Below are 19,561 nucleotides of genomic sequence, written 5' to 3'. Positions count from 1 at the left end.
TCTTCTACAATCCCTCCTACCTTCTAGAGAATGGGGCTTTTTCTTTTAATCAGGGTGCTTCAAGTCTGTGCGCACATCACCAGAACCATCACCTAAGTTTTGCACCACTTGGGACCCTCTCCCCAGCCCTTTCCATAAACCCAGCCCCATTGGTATATTTTGACCCACCTACCGTTGCTTTACTTCGGAAGTCTGTATCAGAAGAACCACCTCCAGAAGGTTTGCTGCTGGAGTGGTGGTTCTCAACAGGAACTGGTCTCTAAAGTGGGCACCTCCTTTGCAAAACGAGACTTAAAATTGAGATGGAATTGGCACCAATAAGCTACTAACAGAGGCAGGCCCTCCCTGCTTGGATGAACCCCATGCTTTCAGAAGAGGGTGGCATCATTTCTGCAGAATGCTTGAGTGGCCTCAAATAACACACTGAACTGTCAGGCACAAACCCAAGTGACTGAGCGAGCCAGCACTGAAATAATGAGAAGCTGATCTACAGCTTTCCCCCTCTGGTTTATTAAATGAATGCTCCACATACCACTTCCCACTGACTGGAGACAGAGAGAAAATCCCAGGACAGTAACTCATCATCCTTTCTTCCCCTGAGAAGATTCAAGGCTGTGGCTATGTATGGATGTTGTGAAGTGATAAAGTTGCTGCGGCTTCGCAAGTTACCACGCATCAGCTGAGCTGTGCCATCTGCCCGCGCGCGCTCCCGGCTCCCTGCAGCTGGGTGGTAAAACAAGTCAGCTCACGATGGGGCTGGAGCAGGTACACCGGCGGCAGGCTCCAGATAAGCATGCTCTGCTGATAAGCAGGGCCTCATTAAGCCCCGGGACTCAACGGCTTGCAGCACAATCCTTGGCCTGGCAGTCCCTCCTCTTTTCAAGTTGGAGCCCTTGGTCGTGGAAATGGCAACGGGAAACCGCCCTGAGAAAGGGGTCAATATTGAATTAATTCGTGGGCATAGCACTGAGTGGCAGGATGGTCGGGGACCTTGCCAAAGAGGAGGAGCGGTGGAAGGACTGGGCAGCTGTCTTGCTGACTACAACCTCAGTGTAGTCAAGCTTGGCTGAGTATAGTGTAGCTAACACGTGGAGATAGCCCAGGCAATGAAGCCAAAGTGTTCTGAATTTTAATGGGGTTAAAATTCCATGGACACAAATTACAGCACCCTTTTGGGCTTTTCAAGATGGTACGAGGCCTTGCCCTGGATATGATCAAACATTAAAAAAATCATCAAATGCCCCCTCGACTTACTAAATAGGACCAGGTCTCCTCTTCAGCTTCATACCTCAAAAAAGGGTGGTTTTGTGAGGTTCCTGCCTCTTGCTACCACCCAGAAGCTCCATGTCTTCTTCCCTGAACCTTGGTTTAGCCTCAAGCCCAACCTGAAGCTCAGAAAACCCGGATACAGGCCCAGTTCTCTGGATCCTCCTTCAGCTCTGTTTCCAACTATCACTCCTCAGAACCATCCCATCTCCTGTGTGACCTTTGTGTGACCACCCATTGAGCCTGACTCACAGGATCAATGCACAGAACACATCAACCTTTCCTCCTGCCCATGGGTTGGGAAACTACATCGTTAAGTCTTTTCTGCTCAAGATTCACAGCTGCAAAAGCAACATGAAACCTCCTAACCTCATAAAACTAAACTTCAGGCACCTACCCCTTCTCTCCTGTGGTCCACCTAGACAGTCTTGAGGTGCCATACACTCACTGAGGACAGGTTCTCTTTATTAAGACATTGTCCTTATATTTTGAGAGGTGAGGAGATACTCTTTGGGACAGATTTCTTATGCGTTTCTCAATCTTTTCTGAAGTCAGGCAGGTCCCTCTGGTTCTCCTTCCCTGAAAAGGTACAGTTCCCAGTGTACCCATTCCTGGCCATGCTCTCCAGGAACACAGCTCAGGGGCTGAGCGCAGCCTCCTGACCGATGGGGCCACCCTTGGGGGAAGAATCTGATGACAGTTTGACTGGTGGAGCGAAGTGCGACTCATGTTTGTTTGGATAGTCAAAGGACTTGGAACAAATGTCTCCATCTAATGTTGGTTTAGATAAAAGGACCCTGGCCTTGTCACAGGATCAACAGAGCTGGCAAGAAACCATTCATATAGACTGCCTTTGCTCCCAGACCACTTTTAAACAGAAGGAAATTATTATTATGACTGTTATTAACAGAAAAGTTTTCACAATTCAGAGATGCTCACATCTTTCTGGACCAGGGCACACTGCAGTCCCAAGAGCAAGGTAAGGGATCAGGGCTGCATGTCTGGTGTCACCTGTGGTCTGGATAAGTAAAAGCTAGGGACATTTTGTTGCTTAGTGCCTTCTGTTTTGTTTTCCATCCCGACCTGGCTGACAAGCTCTGCCCTTTCAGACTTGATGCCTAGCTTGGAGGGAAAAATAAGCTGGACACGGAAGTGTCTGAAATGGGGGATGGTGGGGACAGGGACCACCACATCTGCATCCATCTGGTATACTGAAGCAGTGAATGAAGGAAAAGGAGGAAGGGGGTGGGTAGAAGAGAAAATCCCAAAGATCCTCAGATAATAAGCACCATTAAGGTTAGTCTGTCTCATGATTGTTTCTTATTAAAAAGAGACTGTACTTTATCTGTGCAGGATATGCTGTTTGGATGAGGGAATTAGCAGAGTGACTGCCTCCATATCATCTAATTAGCAAAAATGTTGATAAGCAGATACAATCACATATGATTAGGATCCTTTTAAAAAGCCACTCCATTAATTAAATAGACAGAAAGGCCGCCTCCAGCCCTCGCGTGCCACTGATTAGAATACAAATATTTACACTAATCTCACCTCCATCAGGCATGGGACACTTTTGAGTATTTTTAGTGACATCAGATTACTATTGATTTTCATCCCCAATGTCAGACCATTTTGTTAGTATCTGAAAGTGCTGCCTTCAGTTTCGGATGCTTTAAATCATGTTAAGGGTTTATCTTAATGACACTGCTGATAACCACTGTTCAGGTCAGTCATACTTTCTCTTCAAAGAACACAGTCTGGGCTGGTTTTTATTGTTTGTACTTGAGATTTAAGATACGAAAAACATTTCTCATTTCAAAGCTTTGTTTTCTAGGGATGGGGCTGCCACACTAGTTTGAGTCTAGTTACTCAATGTGTGCTTGTCTCTAATTTCCCTTTCTCCCTGCTCCTCCTCAGCCCTTTTTTTTTTTCTCCCCTGCAGACCCTTTTGGCATACAGCAGTGGCCTCTCCTGAGTGGCTGCTAATCTCCAAGCTTGCTGCAGGCAGCAGACAGACGAGCAGCGAGCATCCCCCTTTTGGGGGATGACAGGAGAAAAACACTCACTACTCTTCCGATGGGTAGGATGCACTAAATGCAAGACAGATAACCCAGTGTGCCAGCAAGTCTGAGATGGGCTTTCAGCATCAAAAGTAAGGGAGGAGGTGCTTTGCAAAGAGACAGCATGAGGCAAGAGTCACTTACCTCCTTCCTTCTGAGCACAGCCCCACTCCCTGCAGTAGAAATAACTGGGCTGGGATCTTCCAACAGGCTTTTCTGACATCCCATTTTCCCCTTTCTGTAACAGAGAGTAGGAACAGTAATTGCTCTTGAAATTTCTGCCAAGCATCTGCATGTGGACCACAGTGGCTAGGAGCTGCTGGCACCCTTCAGGGGCTTGTGTGTAGTAAGCTTGGATCACCTTCTAGTCCTATGGACAATCATAAAAAAATCACTAGCCCAAATAAGTGAGTCCCTTTGGTGAAGACTTCAAGCAAAGCCTTGCAGTGAGAGTAAGACATGAAGCCTTAACTCTCTCTTCCGTGCAGAATAGTGTTTTGGGAATGTTTTGGGAGTACAAAGAACTCTCTGAGTTTAAACAGGCAGCAGAGGCAGCTTGCTACTGGGGTGAGAACTGTTGCCATTGGTACAGTACAAACACCACCAAGCACAATTCATGAGACACAACCACCCTGTAGTTAAGAAGACCTCCTCTGTGCAGAAGGAGGCAAAATCTGAGATCTCCCTGATGAGGTGAGTCCATGGGACCCTGAGCTCCTATGCTGCTTTGCACTTCTTTCAGGTCCAGCTGCCAGACCAGAACTGCACTGCCTAACAACTTTTACCACAAGAACACGCCAAGTACCGACATCCTACTGACCTGTCACTAACCAGTGACAGAACTAGCAAAACAAAGCCCACCCCCAACACACATCAGCTCTTCCTCTGTTGCATTGCTTTCTACAGGCTGACATGGCTGCCTCTTGGCTCCATAACCTCACACAAGACAGCAGCCAGCTCATACGTTGCACATATGCTCTTTGGTCTAGCTGGCTCTTGATTCTGTCCCAAAGTGTGGGATAATGGAAATGAGGGCAGTGATCTGCACCACATGCTGCCATTAGTAGGTGTTTATGACACTGTGTTACAGACAGATGAGTTCTCCTTACTGGTATTTCCTTGGAGACCTCCTTCATGCAATGATTCCCTGTGAGGATACTGCATTTTCCATAGGAATGGCAAATCCAGGGAACAGAAACAGATGCAGGATAACCCCATACAGGATCATCAAAGTTCAGCTCCTCAGGCTGAACGTGCCTGCATTCAAGTTCATGGGGCACCTCTGCTGTCCGTGCATGTAGCTCGGGACAAAGCTGGAAAAGAGGCTCAGGCTGTCAATGAGCTTTGTTCTGGGCATTTATTTTGGTATTAACATGAGAGCTTAGCTCTTCTGGAAGTGTTAGGTTTGGTTATAAATTCTGAAGAGATCATGATGGGCACCCAATCAAGATTTTGGGAAAAGGGCCACTCTGGGTTTAAAAATGTCCATATGAGAAAATTCCAATGATTCATTGCCTTCATCAAGAAGGACAGTCTGAGTTTAAATTTGGCTAATATCATCTTCCAACTGCTTTGTCTGGGAGACTGAAGATCCCTGTGTCATTGAATTCCTGGTCCCATTTAGGTTCTTACAGACTAAGACGAGGCTGACATTGAACTTCCTCTTAATACCAAAACACTTTCCCTAAGTATCTCTCCCCAGAGCATATTTTCCAAACCCTTAATCTCATTTTATGGCTCTTCCCTGAGCCTTCACCAATTTATTAACAGTCCCCAAAAACTCTGCTAGAGAGAATGGGCTGTTAGAAAAATCGGCTACTGGGAAATTGGCTAGAGAGGGATCAGCTGCTAGGGGAAGGTCAGCTGAGAAGAGTCTGTTGAGGGCTGCTGAGAGAAGCTGCTGGGAGCTGAGCTGTTTTAGAACCTTCTGGAACTGTGAAGAACTCTGTTAGCTGCCATCACCCTGGAGACCTGCTGTCACCCTGGAGAGGTCATAATCTCATGGTTTGTGAGCTTGAGGGGTACGGTCAAGCAGATCTCTGGCCTTGTGGCGCAGAAGGACAGCGCAGACCAAGGGATGAAGTGAGCACTCACCCACCTCTGCAGAGCACAGCATCATTAGGCATCCAGGAGTCTCTTCACCCTGCTCATCCCTGGGTTTCACATCCTTGAAGGGAGAGAGGTACGAGGCCAGGCATCTTCCAGACAATCCCACCCTTCCTTGGAGATGGTGGATTATTATGCAGTCCTTGGACTAAACAGAAGTGCTTCGCAGGATGATGTTAAGAAATCCTACCACCAATTAGCACTAAAATGGCATCCTGACAAGAATCCTAGCAACAAGTTGAATGCTGAAAAGAAATTCAAAGAAATTGCTGAGGCATACACAATTTTGTCTGACCCCCAGAAACGACTGGACTATGACAGGTCTGTTCAGGAGAGCCCTGCTTCCTTCTATGTATTCCATGAGGTCTTTGACGGGATGGAAGTTCGTGTACATTTTTTCTATGACCACTTTGCCAACATGCAAAACCTGTACTGGAGAAGGGAAAGAAGCTCCCAGCTGCCTCCTGACTTTATGGAGCCATTCACACCATGGAATTTGTTCAGCCCCAGTGAGCAGTTCGCCTCTTCCTTTGCTGAGGATATATCTGGGTCATACGATGTCAGATCAGTGTCAACCTCTACTGAAGAGATCAATGGCAAGAAGATCACCATCCAGAAAATCATTGAGAATGGGCAAGAGAGAATGGAATTAGAAGAAGATGGCCAGCTGAGGTCTGCAACAGTAAATGGCATAGACCACCTGAAATGATAGTGTCCCCCAGTAGCACAAGCATGAACTGCAAGCTGTGAGACATGCTCTCATTACTCAACAGATGCGACCTACTATGAGCAGTATTAATAAATGCTAAGTTCATGGCACAAATAGTCCAGACTTCTCAGTGGCTGGGAACAAATACTTCACAGGTATAGATATTAAATTAAGCTAAACTAAGGAGTGGGACTTTACTAACCCTATATAAGGTGATGGTGCTTGTTCCTTACATAGGTATAGTAGATCTATGTGAAAGCAACCTTGATGGTTTGCCAAAAAGAGTAAGCTGGTTAACATAGCAAGAGGAGACACGCTGGCTGATGGACAACTAAGAGAGGTCTGTGACAAGCCTGAAATACCAGTCTTGAAGTCTAGAGCTGGAAGAATAAAGACTTGTATGACTCTCATACACAGCCCTGAGGTTGAGTAAAGAATATTCTATCTTTGGTGTACAAGAAGAGAAATACTTATTGAAAAAAAGTTTTTGTACACAGACAGTAAAGTGGGGGAAGTTCACTGGGTCATGCAGTGTCTGTAAGAGAGGGACTAGTATAGGAAAAAACCAAAGGAAGGAAGAAAATGTCATTCCTCAGATTCTAGAAGAAAAGGAGGCTGTCTTGAAAATGTCTTCCGAATTATGATGAGAAACTCTGGAAACACCCCATGTAGCCCTGGGGCTGAAAGTGAGCAGGGAGAAGGTTTCTTGGACTGGGACAATCTATGGTCCCTCTCTGCTTGGAGTCATTCAAACAAAAATAGCTAAATTCAAATCATGTACAAATAGGTTTCAAGGGACTGAGCTTAGCTCCCTCTCTGTGTGACGCTGGATGTGGGGACTTAGATGGTGCTTTACCATCCTCATTGTCTTTCTCACAGCTGCAAGAGCCAGCTCACAATGCGTTTGTTGCACAGCCTGTCAGCGTGATGCTTTCGTCCTCTACTGAACTAAGGAACGCGCTCCTCACATTTCTGGCCTCCCCTGTGCTGGCACGATCTGCTGAGCCTTGTTTCTTGCTTGGCCGGATCACCTTAGGTGTTTAAAGTCTTACATGCCTCTTATTTTCTGTCCCACGCTACATCCCCTTGAGTTTCCCAGCTTGCCCTGCCCACTGATGTCTCCCTGGGGACTGGAACTAGCTTTCAGGGACGTTTTCACTCTAATTCAGATTGCAATTGCTGCCTGTGTTTGGGCAGGTCTTTGCATCTGTTTCCTCTGCTGTGAAATGGGAATAACAGACTCCCATGCTTTGAAGGAGACTGTGAGGTAGTGATACTTGCAAAGGACTCCAAACATTAAGCAGTAAGGTAAAATAGAGTGCTGCCACCCCTTAATAATTTTTTCTTTTTTTAACTTTTCAAAAGAAAAAATGTAGTTTAAATCACCTTCCTTAGCAACCAATGCCATGCCCAGTTTGGAAAAATGGACCAAAATTGTATTTGTTATGTTAAGGGCTTTTAAGTCCCTGTGAATCACACTCATAGTAAGAAAAATATACAACACTGGGAGGGGCAAATAGAAGTCTAAGTGCCTACTGGGTTCAGGGAAGGTGGCCAGCAGTGATGGGAGCAGGGAAAACCTCAGTACAGGGATAAAACGGCAGGCCTGAAGGCATTGGGATTCTGAAGACTGCAAAGATTTAGGAGGCTTGCTGCAGAAAGATTATTGTGGTCAGAGGAAACACGAGTGCATAGTTCTACTGATACTCTCTTTGCAGATACTCTGTTCATGTGAGATGGAGGAAGTTGAAGACAAAAACCCCCAATCCAGCAAAAACCCAAAGTGCACATTTTGGATCAGAAACTGAGATGGTCTTTGATCGAAGCAACAGGTTTTGAAATCCGTACCAGAGCTGAGTTCCCAGCTTGCAACCTTTTCAGCTTGTTAGGGCTAGAACTTTGCTTCAGTCCCATCTCTAATGCAATATTTGGTCTGAGATTAAGATTTGCAGATCTACACACATATTAAACATGCCCTGCTTTGGATCAGCAGTTCCTTCTCTTGTATCAGTATCTAAAGCAGCATCTAAGAGCAAGCACTTCCTTTTCCCATCCCTGGCTCAGAGTGTTTCCATTGCCACTTGCAGCAGCCATACTCCTGGGGCAGCTATGGCAGCTGCAAGTACCAAAGCTGTCATTAGGAATATGGGAACATGGATTGTGAAGGGACTCAGCTCACCCAGTAAGCGTTGAGTCCAGGAGGATCTGCAGATTCCCTTCCACAACTCCATGTGCAATGCAGGCCACAAAACACCTCACAGTACGGTCTGCAAGCAAAAGATCTGTGATTAAAATGTCACCAAACAACCATAAAGGTGGTAGGAGAGCAGGTCAGACTGTGTTAGCAAAGTTCTGCATTCCTTCAATAGCCAGAAATCTGTCAGGTGTGCCCAAACCACCCATGGAAATGGGTTGTCTCTGTTACTGAGAATGGCAGATGAAGCCCAGCAGACCTTGAAGAAAACTCTTACCTGTCCCTGAATGTGGGATCAGACTAACACTGAGCCTGCCAATGAAATGCTGACACCTTCAAGAAGTTTTTGAAAGCTTTTTCTCACGCTATGTAGCAGCTGCAGTGCCAGAGGAGACAACACCAGGTGTTCAGCCACAGCACAACTTGCTTCACCCAGTTCCAGCTCTCTGTCCCTCTTCCAGAAATGCAGCTTCCCTCTACAAAGCTGTATTTTGGGGCCTTCCCTGGTCAGTGGTGTGTCTTTCAGGTATGTTCATGGCTGAAGGCACTTACACACACTTGAGCCTGCAGTTGATCTACCTATGAGGACCACAGGTACAAGTGGCAGAGCCATATTCCTCAGCTGCTGGTAGAAGCCAGCCCCTCATGCTGCCAGCCACCAGTGGACATGATGGGCTCATTTCAAGCACCAGCTCTGCTCGAACACATCACATTGTGGGGGCAGCTTGAAGCCTCCCATTCAGCTGCAGCATCAAGCCAAGCATGTGGCTGGCTGGCCCATGGCATTGGGAAGAGCAGGGAGTGAAGGAGGCTTGAGCACCACCACCAAACCCAGTCGGCTGCCTGCACGAAGAGGCTGAGTCATTATTTTGTTAGCAGACCCCACAACTACTTTAATGGAGGCTTAAGCTGCAAAAACAAAAACATACATAAAAGCATTTGGAATTACTTCATAAAATACTAAATCATAATATTAACCGACTGACCTTTGCTCTACGCAGACCTGCTAATTTTAGCAATTACAGCCAACAACTTGAACATATCAAGTGGGCAACTGTTTAACAATAATGACATCTGCTTGGAAAATCCAATTATGTCTAAACATCTTTAAATCCCCACTAGGGGATACCTGCTTTCTTTTTGCAACTGTTAGTCTCTGCCTAATAGGATTTTAAACTCGCAGCCTGCTGCACACTGTGGTGGCAGTGGCCCCTCTCCCTGGAGAAGCAACAACAGCACCACCATCCCATTAAGCAGGGACTGAGAGTCACTTCTTGGACAGTGATGGAAGCAGTTTGGTTTTTTGACAGCCTAATCTGATAGACAAGTGCATTAGCTTGATCTCTTTGCTCTTCCATCCTCCCCACAGACAATGTTCCCCTCCACAGCCCCCCAAGGTTACATGTGCTGGATGCTGCTAGAGTTGATTTTTGCATGCTGTTTCTTGGACAGGACCTTGCTTTGCAGCCATCAGTTCTTTTTGTGGGGCAAGCAACATGAGATTTCTTACTGCAATGTCCTCAGACACAAACTGGTTTTGTTTTCTGGGTTGACCTCTGTTTCTTTCCTCTCTTTTCTCCCTTGTTTCTTCCTCTACCCCTAGCTACTTAAATCCCTCCCTGCTGCTCCCTGTTTTGTGGGTGAAACTCCAACATGGAGATCTGCTCCTCTCTGCAACAGGAACTCCTAAAATACAACAGATATGCAGTGGCTTTTGCAGACATATTTCAGGCCTGTTAGTTTTTCTTGCCAAGAAAAGCAGTGTTAGAAATAAATGGCACCAGTGAGGAAGAGTGAGCACAATGAGACCATCCAAATCTCCAGTAAAGCACTCCAATGCAGATCAGGACCATGCACTGTAAAATCAGAAGTCTTTATTCAACCTGCAATTAGGTTGCCACAACCCTCTGAGCTCCACTGATCTAGCAACAGTCTCAGCTCCACAGTCCCACTCCTGATCACTCAGCACGCCAGGCTGTGAAGCTATTGTCAGATATTTGAATTGAGGTACAAGAACAGAGTATTTCCGTCCCTTCTCCCTCCTCTCTTTCCCTCCCTGGCCAGCCTGGCTCTTTTCTGATGGAGCGTGCAGCAAAATCACAATCACATGTTCGCAGCAGTAGGAGGCCATTGGCATGGAAGCGACTGTGATGTCACTACAAACATTTCCACCCTATCCCATTTCTCCAGAACAGTCTCCGTTTTTATGACCCCATCCTGAGATCTGCAGGAAATCAAATTGTCCTGATTCTATTTTGAGCGCTGGTGTCATGGCATCAATCTATAACGACGTGGTGTCAAGCCGGAGAGGCTGAGTGCTGTGCCGTAGCGTCACAGCCAGTTTGTTTTGTGTGGCTCCGTGGACTGGATCACAGCCCTGCAGATGCCACGCTTGCCGTGCTGGGAGCGCTCCAGGCGCGCATGCTGTGCCGACGGCGTGAGCTGCAGGGGCAGGACACAGGGCAAGCCTGGCTTTTGTCCAGCAGCAGCTCCCACGCTCTGTTAGAGGTTACCAGCTGGGGCACAAGGGTACCAGAGGGGAGAGCAAAAGCACAGGTGTGCAGCGTGGGGTTCCTACAGAAAGGCTCATTGGGTGACCACCAGCCCTAGGGGGTCTATGTGCAAGAGAAGAGAACAGCATAGCTGTGAGGTACTTGTGCGGGGCACAGGGTGATGCAAGCAAGGCAGAGAGAGACAGACACTGGCAAGGTTCCTGGGGCAAGAAACCAGGTGGTAGTCCACCAAAATCAGGGAGTAACAGCACACAGAAGGTACAGATTCTTGTCTAAACTAGAATTACCATCTAAAGAGAATGAACCATGGATTAGACACTTGCATGACTACCCATCTGATATTCAAACAGGGGTTTAGATCCCACCATGCTCACGAAACATTTCTCTAATGCTTTTTACCAACACATGAACCCCTGCAGACTGGAGCTCTCCCTTGTGCCTGTCTCTCACAAGGAAGAATCAGGTCCCGAAATATCTCTGGGCAATTAAGCTGCAATGGCTTCCCTACCTGATTTATCCCCTGCACCCAAATCTTCTCTTCAAAGAACATCAGATCTAACACATGGCATATACAAAACACTCCTGAAACTGAGATCTCCAACAGAGGTAACAATAACTGCAGCCAGAGAGTTTATCCTGGAAGAACCTGAGACAGCCTACAGAGTGGCCTGGAGCAGAGCAGGAAAAAGTACAGGTCTGACTGAAAAAAGCAGTGGGAGAGACATGGTTGTGGCCCATTTCTCTAGTGAGAAAGAGAATATAGACTGTTTTTCAAAAAATACACTGGGAGCTTCTCTATTATTTATTTTACCATAGGAGACAGGACAATCCTATATATTTAAAGATTTTGCAAGAAAGGAGCAGGTTTGAATCCTACAATAGGCCAGAGCTCCTCCAGGAGAATCATCTTTTAGCAGGCTATGTTACAAAAAGTTAGCCTCTTTGCAAAGGCAAATGAGAGCCTAGTGACAGAGTTTGAGTATCTCAAGGCTCATATGAATCATACCAAGTATTCATGTGAGTTTGCTCTCCAAAGTATTGGAAAATATACCTGATTCAATCACAGATAGGAAAGAGTATTAACCCTTGAGGCATTTCATTTCTGATGAAACTCCACCACCTCAGCTGAACCTCACAAAGACTGACTGTGTTCCTTTATTCATCTTTAGCCATAGCTGCGAAACTCAGCACATCCAACAGAGACAGTGCTGAGACCAGACCATTGCTTTCTAAACTCCTGTGTGGGTAAACACCAATGACTGGAGATAGCAGTCCAGCAGACCTGAAGCCTGAGACATGTCAGTTCCCATGAAACTGCTGGGTCACAAGTCATCTCCTTGCTGAAACTTTCATTTTCAAGCCTGCCTTTATCTTTGGCTATGACTAGCACTCAAATGTATTCACCTTTGGTCACCCTCCAAAAAGCACAAGGCAAAGGAGCTCATGGGACTTGAATACCACCCACTCTGAAGCATTCAAGAAAGTTCTTTACTGTTTGACTTCAATATCTGCTTTCCCATCTTCCATGAGGCTATGCCCTGTAACTTTCTCTTCGTGGCTGGCAGAACTTTGAGCCCTTCCTTCCTCAGGCTCAGACCTCCCTGGTGCCATTACAGGCAGCTCTGCACTTTCCCATGCCCTTGATCACTCAGCATCTTGGCTCAGTGATGCCAAGATGCAGCTCCCCCATTTCCTTACTTTACCCTGAATTCTTCTCACCTCCCTCCAATGCCTTCTAGGAGTTGCCTTTATTCCTTCCTCCCTCCTGCTTCCTAATGTTCTTTTTCCCACTTTGGGCATTGCACCCCCAAAAGTATATGATTGATTTAATTGCTCAGTTAAGAACCTGGCCTCTTCCCACCACCCATGACATGAGGAAACCCCTCAATGGTGTTGTGAGATCCCAAGCGTTTTCATTGCCTCCAACTGTGATGCTGATGGGTGGGTGCACACATAGCACTCTGCACAGCTCTGGGAGCACCACCCTTCCCCATGCCTGCTGCATGGGGGTGATGGGGAAGCAGGGGGCTTCCAGGGAAGCTCGAGGGAGCAGGAGGCTATAGGAAACCATGCTGTTGCCTTCTCTGCATGCCTGGGGAGTTTTGTGGCAGGTAGCTTGTACCACTGGTGCCACGCAGCTCTGTTCCCACTGCTGCCTGCATCCCAGAGAAAAACCACATGGCACAGCCCTGCTTCATGCTGCCTGTGGCCTGGAGAAGACCACATGGCATGGCCCCACTCCCCACAGTGCATGTGCCTGCTGCCAGAAAACTTGGAACTGCCCCTGTGACTATCCGATGTTTTCAAGTCGGGGAAATGGTGACATCCCTTCTTTTTGATATGTATTTTTCCTACTGCTTTTCCTTCTCATTTTCTCCCTGCTCTGGTCCAATCTAATAAATGCAATTCATCAGCCGTTTGGTATCCTTTCTCCTTTCTTTACTCCAAGGCAATTATCTGAACCTTAGCATGACCCCTGCCCTCCCACCCACTGACCAGGGTTGGTACAGGATAACCTGGTCGTGACAGGTGTTTCAGCAGCAGCAAAATGAGGCCCAGCAACACCAAGTGGCTTAGCAAGGAGCGACATGGGTATTACAGAGATAGACTCTCCAGTGTAGTTGGAGTGAAGAGTCCATGAGGGGTGATAACGTATTTTTTAAATTTTTTTTTTTTAATTTTATTATTCCCTCTCTTGTGGTTCCTCTTGCTCCCGGAACGAACAGGTTTTTTTATTGCTGGGGTTAAAAAACACGAATTTGCATTACATCCTGGCTCCTGCTGTAATACTTCAGTCTTGTTTCTCTCTCGTCCCCTCTCCAGAACAACTGATGCTATCACAGCCTGATTTAATTTCAAAGACGGATTGTGATTTGGCAGTCGGGGGGAAAAAAAAAAAAAAGCCAAGCTAATCAAAAGTCACCATCTGCTGCGTTGCCATGGGGATATTCCTCCCCAATAAATGTGCTCTTTGCCAAAATCACAGATAACAGCACTATAAAGGGTGGGAGGTGGAGGGGGGGGTGGAATCAAAGAAAGAAGTTCTGACACTATGGGGGAAAAACCGGGAAAGAGAAACAAGGGAGAAACAAGAGACAGAGAAGAAGTGGAAGAGAAAGGAACATGGACTACTGAAGAAGAATGATGAATAGACCAACTAAGGAGAAGGAGGAGGAAATCAGAGAGATCAACAAGCAACTGAGGGTGACAAAGTGATGGAAGGAGAGAGACAACTGGAAAGGAGGAAAGAGGAGAGACACTTCCAGACACTCTGCCGCATAAGATACCAAAACAAAACAAGCAGAGATAAGAGAATTGCCCTCAAAGCCTTGTCTCAGAGGAAGGGGAGAAAACTGAAGCATTAGTGAGAACTCCTGGGGATGCTGGTTGGAGCTCAAGAAGAGATCTTAATTCTATTCACATTACAGTTACTGAAAATAAATCCCTGGATGGGATGGATGGTGACATGTGAGGATAACCAGGGTCAGGGCACGGTTGCTCCAGCAGCCCTGATGCTGCTGGGGTGAGCTGGAAGGGTCTGTCATGCTGCAACACAGCACCAGGACCTAGTGGGTTAAAATACAAATTATCTGGAACTGAGCATCTTCAAACTGTTCTGTCTGAGATGGCAGAAGGGCAGGGGCTAATCATTCAACAGCCACTGCCATTTTTTATTTCCTCTTGTGATACTGGGTAGCAACTCAAGGTCTGGAACATAAGGGTAAAGAGTGCATCTGTGCAGGGGGCCATTGCTGTCCCCAGTGCTCAGAGTGGACTCTCCAGGCTCCTGCAGCACCATGCGCTCCAGGCACAGGCACTGGGCAAGGCAGTTGGCCAAAGAGAAATGGGGTCACCTAACACGAAATGAGTAAAAGCTGTCAAATTTGAGGTCACAATGTGTTGGCTGCCCTCTGACCCTGCTTAGAGTGTGCTTGTGTGTGTTGAGTGCCCCTATTAACCCCCAGCAGCTAACAGAGATACAGGAGGCAACTCACACTCCTACCCAACCCTAGCGGGAGCTAAGCAATGGGGTCACCTAGCACCCACACTAGTAGGATGGGATGAATTATTCACAACAGAGGCACCACTAGACTTTTTCTACCTCCTCTCCTGTTGGAGAATAATTCTGGGAGAGATGACAGGTTGTGTGAATTCTTCACTCAAAAAAATAACTGAATGACTTCTGCATGAACTTGTTTTGCAATTCAGTATGCACACTGATAAGAAATGGTCGCTGTGCATTGACTGGAGGAACACAACACCATGTTGCCCATATCCAACAGTGAAAAACTTTGGATCAGCTCTTCTCTTTTCCTTGCTCCCACCTCCTCCCAACATCAAAAAGATGCTGTAAAAACCACAAGTCTTAAAAACACAAGGTTTGAGGTTTTTCCTCTGTATAATAATTTCAGAGTGTTGGGGTCACACTTCCATCTTTCTCTGCTCAACGGCATAAATGTTTTGTTTTGAAGGAAAGCTATGTGTCCCATCACCTGATTCCAGGAGCTGGAGATTAGAAGTGCACATTAGCATATATCCTACAGGAAGAGTGAATGGATTTAAAGACAAGAGAGGGAAGACATTGGTGTGGGAATTGGAGAGCCTGGAAAAAAAATAAAAGAAGGAAAAGAAAAAAAAGAAAATTCAAGTAATTCAAGCAGGAGAGGGAAGGAAATCTCTTTGGGATGGGAACTGTGGGAAGGGTCTGTGGGTGAGACAAAATGGAAAAATGCTTCTGGAGAACATCAGCATCAGGTGTGTGAACACCCATACATACCTCCTGCAAACATGCAGAGTAGATATAGTGTTAGGTGACAAAGGAATGGGACTACGAAAATCTCTAGAAGGAAAAGCCACTTAAAACCAAACAGGCACATGGATAAGAAAGGCTAAAACTCCAACAGCACCATGTGAAGGGTGCCTTCTTGTCAGCATCACAAGTCAACAGACAGTAACCACTGGGAGAGCTGAGAGGAACCCATAGGGAGCTGGCACAACAGCACTGACTGCTGGTGATATCTGAGTCCATTGTGGGGGTGTTTCTGTAGGAAGCTGCACTGGAAAACTTTTTCTAGCATGCACAATGCGAATGCATGAAGAGCCAACACTTGTGGGACATCCCCATGCCAGCTTGCAGCACTTAGCCCCAGTGCCCAGAGGTTGCTTAGGGTGAGTGAAGAGTGCTGATGGGCATGTTGGATGCACAAATAGCCTCCCTCAGATCTGCTCTCCCCACACTGGCAAAGCCAAGCAGTGCAGTGTTTTGCCACAGTCCCCAGCAGAGCAGGGGCTTACTCCCAGGTCAGCTCCCAGGGGAAAATGAGCAGTGGGGATGGGAGCATCAGTAGAGCAAAGGGCTAAACCAAGCAGCATCATGAGGAACAGCGTACCCACCACCATCCTGCCTCTCCTATGTCTCACTTCCCTGTCCTGCCTCCCGCTTTCCTCTCACTGGATGGTTGCAACATTTCACAGCGAGAGAGGGAGGGGACCTCCAGCGAGAAAAGGGACAAAACCAGGGAAACAATGAAGATTTGTTTAAAATTAGAGAATTTCGTTAAACAAAACCTTTTCTTATGTAATCAGTCTATTGCTACTACCACTTTTCTCCTGTTCCCCCGCCCTCATCCCAATTAAACAGCAAATTATCAAAGAAAAAAAAGTAAAGAGAAATCTGAAAGGCTGTGAGAAGCCTTTAATTACTGGTATAGTGGCATGAAAAGATGTTGAGCCCCTTAGAAACGTACATGGCCAATTATCAAAAAATATAAGAGATGCAGAAAGAAAGGTTTGTCTAATAAGTCTGAATCACAGTGCCATTTAGAACATCAGTGTTAAAGCATTAGAGTTAAATGGAAAAGTAAAAAGGGGCTGATGGTTTTAACTATTTCACAGGAGGACAAGAGGTTGATACTGATAAGACAAGCAGTATAGTGAAGTTAATTATCTGCGGCCCTTGGTGCACAAAGCTTTTTGAGCTGGTGATTAATAGAGATAAACCATTCAAACTCCACATTTCTAAGGTGAATGAAGATGGTAGAGGAACTGCACAGCCCTAGCATACTAACTACTCTGACAGCACTGGGCCTGGCTGCAGTGGAGGGCTCTGGGTGGGTTTATTACACCTGATCTGCACCCCCATCCTCCAACAGCAGGGAGGTTTGGGAGGTATGGAGCAGGAGTGGCCAAACATCCTCAGCACCTGAGGGTCTGTGCTTCAGAGATGTCCAGGGCAGCTTCCCTTTAACTAATAAAGGTTTACAAAATGCTCCAGCATTACCTCTCTGAGCGTAATGCAATCTGGGGGATGTTTATGTGCAAGTATTTAACGCTGCCCTGATACATCTTGCACAGCATTAGCTGTTTGTCCCAAGCCTGCTTGCTGCTAGGAATGTGCAGAGGACCTCTTCTTCAGCTCCTCATCACGTCCCATAGCTCAAGTGGAAGTATTGTAACCTCCCTTGACCAGGAGTAGGTGGAGTATATAGGGGTTAACAGTACTTGAAGAAAACATACATTCTAGATATGAATTCTGATTTATAATCACAGAGTACCTGCATGGAGGACAGGAACAAATAAAGTGCTCTGGCACTCCTGTAGGAAGTGGGAAACAAAGATGTGAATGCAGGATTGACTTGGCCCTTCATCGTTGTGAGGCAGATAAATTAGGCACCAGGAGGTTTATCATGCTTGAGTCTGGCAGATAAGACCTAAAAGATGGAGAGCCTGGATGGACAATCAAGACAGACAGATCCTGATCTTACAAGATTTCCAGCCAGATCCCCAGACCAAAGCAATTTAGACATGCTCCCATGACAGTCCTAACCTCTAAACTCTGGGATTTGGGTCAGACATTTCTCCAAATCTCCTGGAATTGAAAAATTCCCAGGAGATTTCTGATGCTTCCTGCTGCCCCCCCCCACAGATGCTGCAAATGCTGGTTTTCTTCTTCTGATAGTTCAGTGCTTTTTAATAGAGCCCAAAGCAATGGAGTTCAGAGACAGCAGCAAGAATTAATCAGACAAAAAATGGACTCCATTTATAAGCTTCAGAAACTATTTGGTACGGAGGTTTCCAGTTCAATTTGAATTCTAGGATGGCTTTGGGGTTGGCTGTTATGTTCTCCAAAGTGGTTCCCTTGTCCTTGATAAGTTTGGAAAGGCATCTAAACTTCAGCATCTGCAAACAAAAGAATCTTATATTTTTGGCCAAAGAAAATTGAATAAATTTTGTGTTTGTTAATTGCATCCAGGCCAACCTTGCACAGGGCCAAGTTTCAGCCCAGTGGGATTTGCACATGGCCTGGATACAAGCTATTGTAAATGGGGATCCCTGAAGGAAAAGCTGACAGATGGTGATTCTAAAAATGTTTGTCAGAGCCAGCCTTTGTGACACACAAAACCCATAGCCAAGGGGGTCTCTGAGTTGGAAAGATGGTTCTGAACTATATGGAAGGACAGGAGAATTTCTTGGTACTGGAGAAGTTTAACTGGGCCTCTTCTTGTTGTCTGCCAAACCCATTTCCTTAGATCCCCCTCTCTGTAAAATGTGGTTATTTGGATGAAATGGAAATTGGATCAATGCTGCACCTGGTTTTCCAGCTACATATTCCAAAATCACTCTGATTTCCATGCTATAAAAAGGATGGACATAGTTTATCCAAGCTGCATGGAAACCCTCCTCAACCAGTCCCATGAGTGGGGTTACAGTCTGGATTGTGCATCAGCTTTTTTGTGGTGGGATCAACATCAAAACTCATTGACCCATCTCTCTATTAGTACTACTTTTCTTCTAAGCAAACTACTGCATTTAAAGTTTCAATCGGGAAAGGTCCAATCTGTCACATGTAAGCAATGTGCAAGGAAAAACCATTCCTTGTGATTTTATGGTCAAGCATTTCAAAACCAAATGTTTCCAAATAAGGAAGATAAGATCCAGAAATTAATTTCTAAGTTGGCTCCATTCATAACAGCAGCTTCCCAAGACACCAACAGCTTTCCCAAAGGGCTCTGCAGCAAACATCAACCTTTTACAGTCAAGACTCACCCTTGGAAACAACAGGTCTCTCCTTTCCCTTGCTCATCCTCATCAGTGTCAGGTTTCAGTGGTTGCCAAACAAATGGGTTTCAGTAGCTGTATGCGAGGCAGTGGGAGAGGAGTTCAAACAGGATAATGCACTATGAGTCATCTCCTCAGTAACTCCTGGGGTGAGGGGTGGAGTACACCTGGACCAAGGCTGGGGCACTCTGGAGCCCAGCCTTACAAACAGCCTGGTCACCTGGGAAAGGGGGGACCTGGTTCCAGGAGAGGTTACTTGCAATCAAGTTCAAATTACATATCAGACAGACACTGCCATCAGCAGACTCCAGACATCAGCTGCTTATTTTTAGACTGGAAAAGCCTTTTCTTACCAACACAGGTGGTGAGGCTGGAGCATGCAGAGCACCAGCAGTCCCATGGCTGTGCCCAAAGGGGCAGTGCCAACAACCTTCCAAGCACGTTCCCCTCTGATGGTGGAAAAATACCAGAGCACTTTGCTGTGTTGCAGCGGAGGGGACCTCGAGAAGCTCTCTCAACACATCTTGGTGATTGCTTGTGCTTCCTTCTAAAAATACCAACCAACTAACCACTCAGCTTGTCTGCATTGCACTCCTCATCACTTTAGCTCTAGCCAAAGTAGTACACAAGTCCAGACACCCTGTTAGCTCCTTCA

The 19,561-nt window shown here is 46.3% G+C and overlaps 1 protein-coding gene across 1 annotated transcript; it reads left to right on the top strand.

Moving 5' to 3' along the window:
- The first annotated feature begins 5,553 nt into the window (after positions 1-5,553).
- DNAJB8 (DnaJ heat shock protein family (Hsp40) member B8) lies at positions 5,554-6,141 on the top strand. The gene has a single exon (XM_054387610.1). It carries the CDS (start codon positions 5,554-5,556, stop codon positions 6,139-6,141), a length of 588 nt encoding a protein of 195 aa, XP_054243585.1.
- The last annotated feature ends 13,420 nt before the right edge of the window (positions 6,142-19,561 follow it).

Source organism: Indicator indicator, chromosome 15 (genome assembly GCF_027791375.1).
Source record: "Indicator indicator isolate 239-I01 chromosome 15, UM_Iind_1.1, whole genome shotgun sequence".
Taxonomy (NCBI): Eukaryota; Metazoa; Chordata; class Aves; order Piciformes; family Indicatoridae; genus Indicator; species Indicator indicator.
This window is presented reverse-complemented; position numbering and strand designations above follow the sequence as displayed.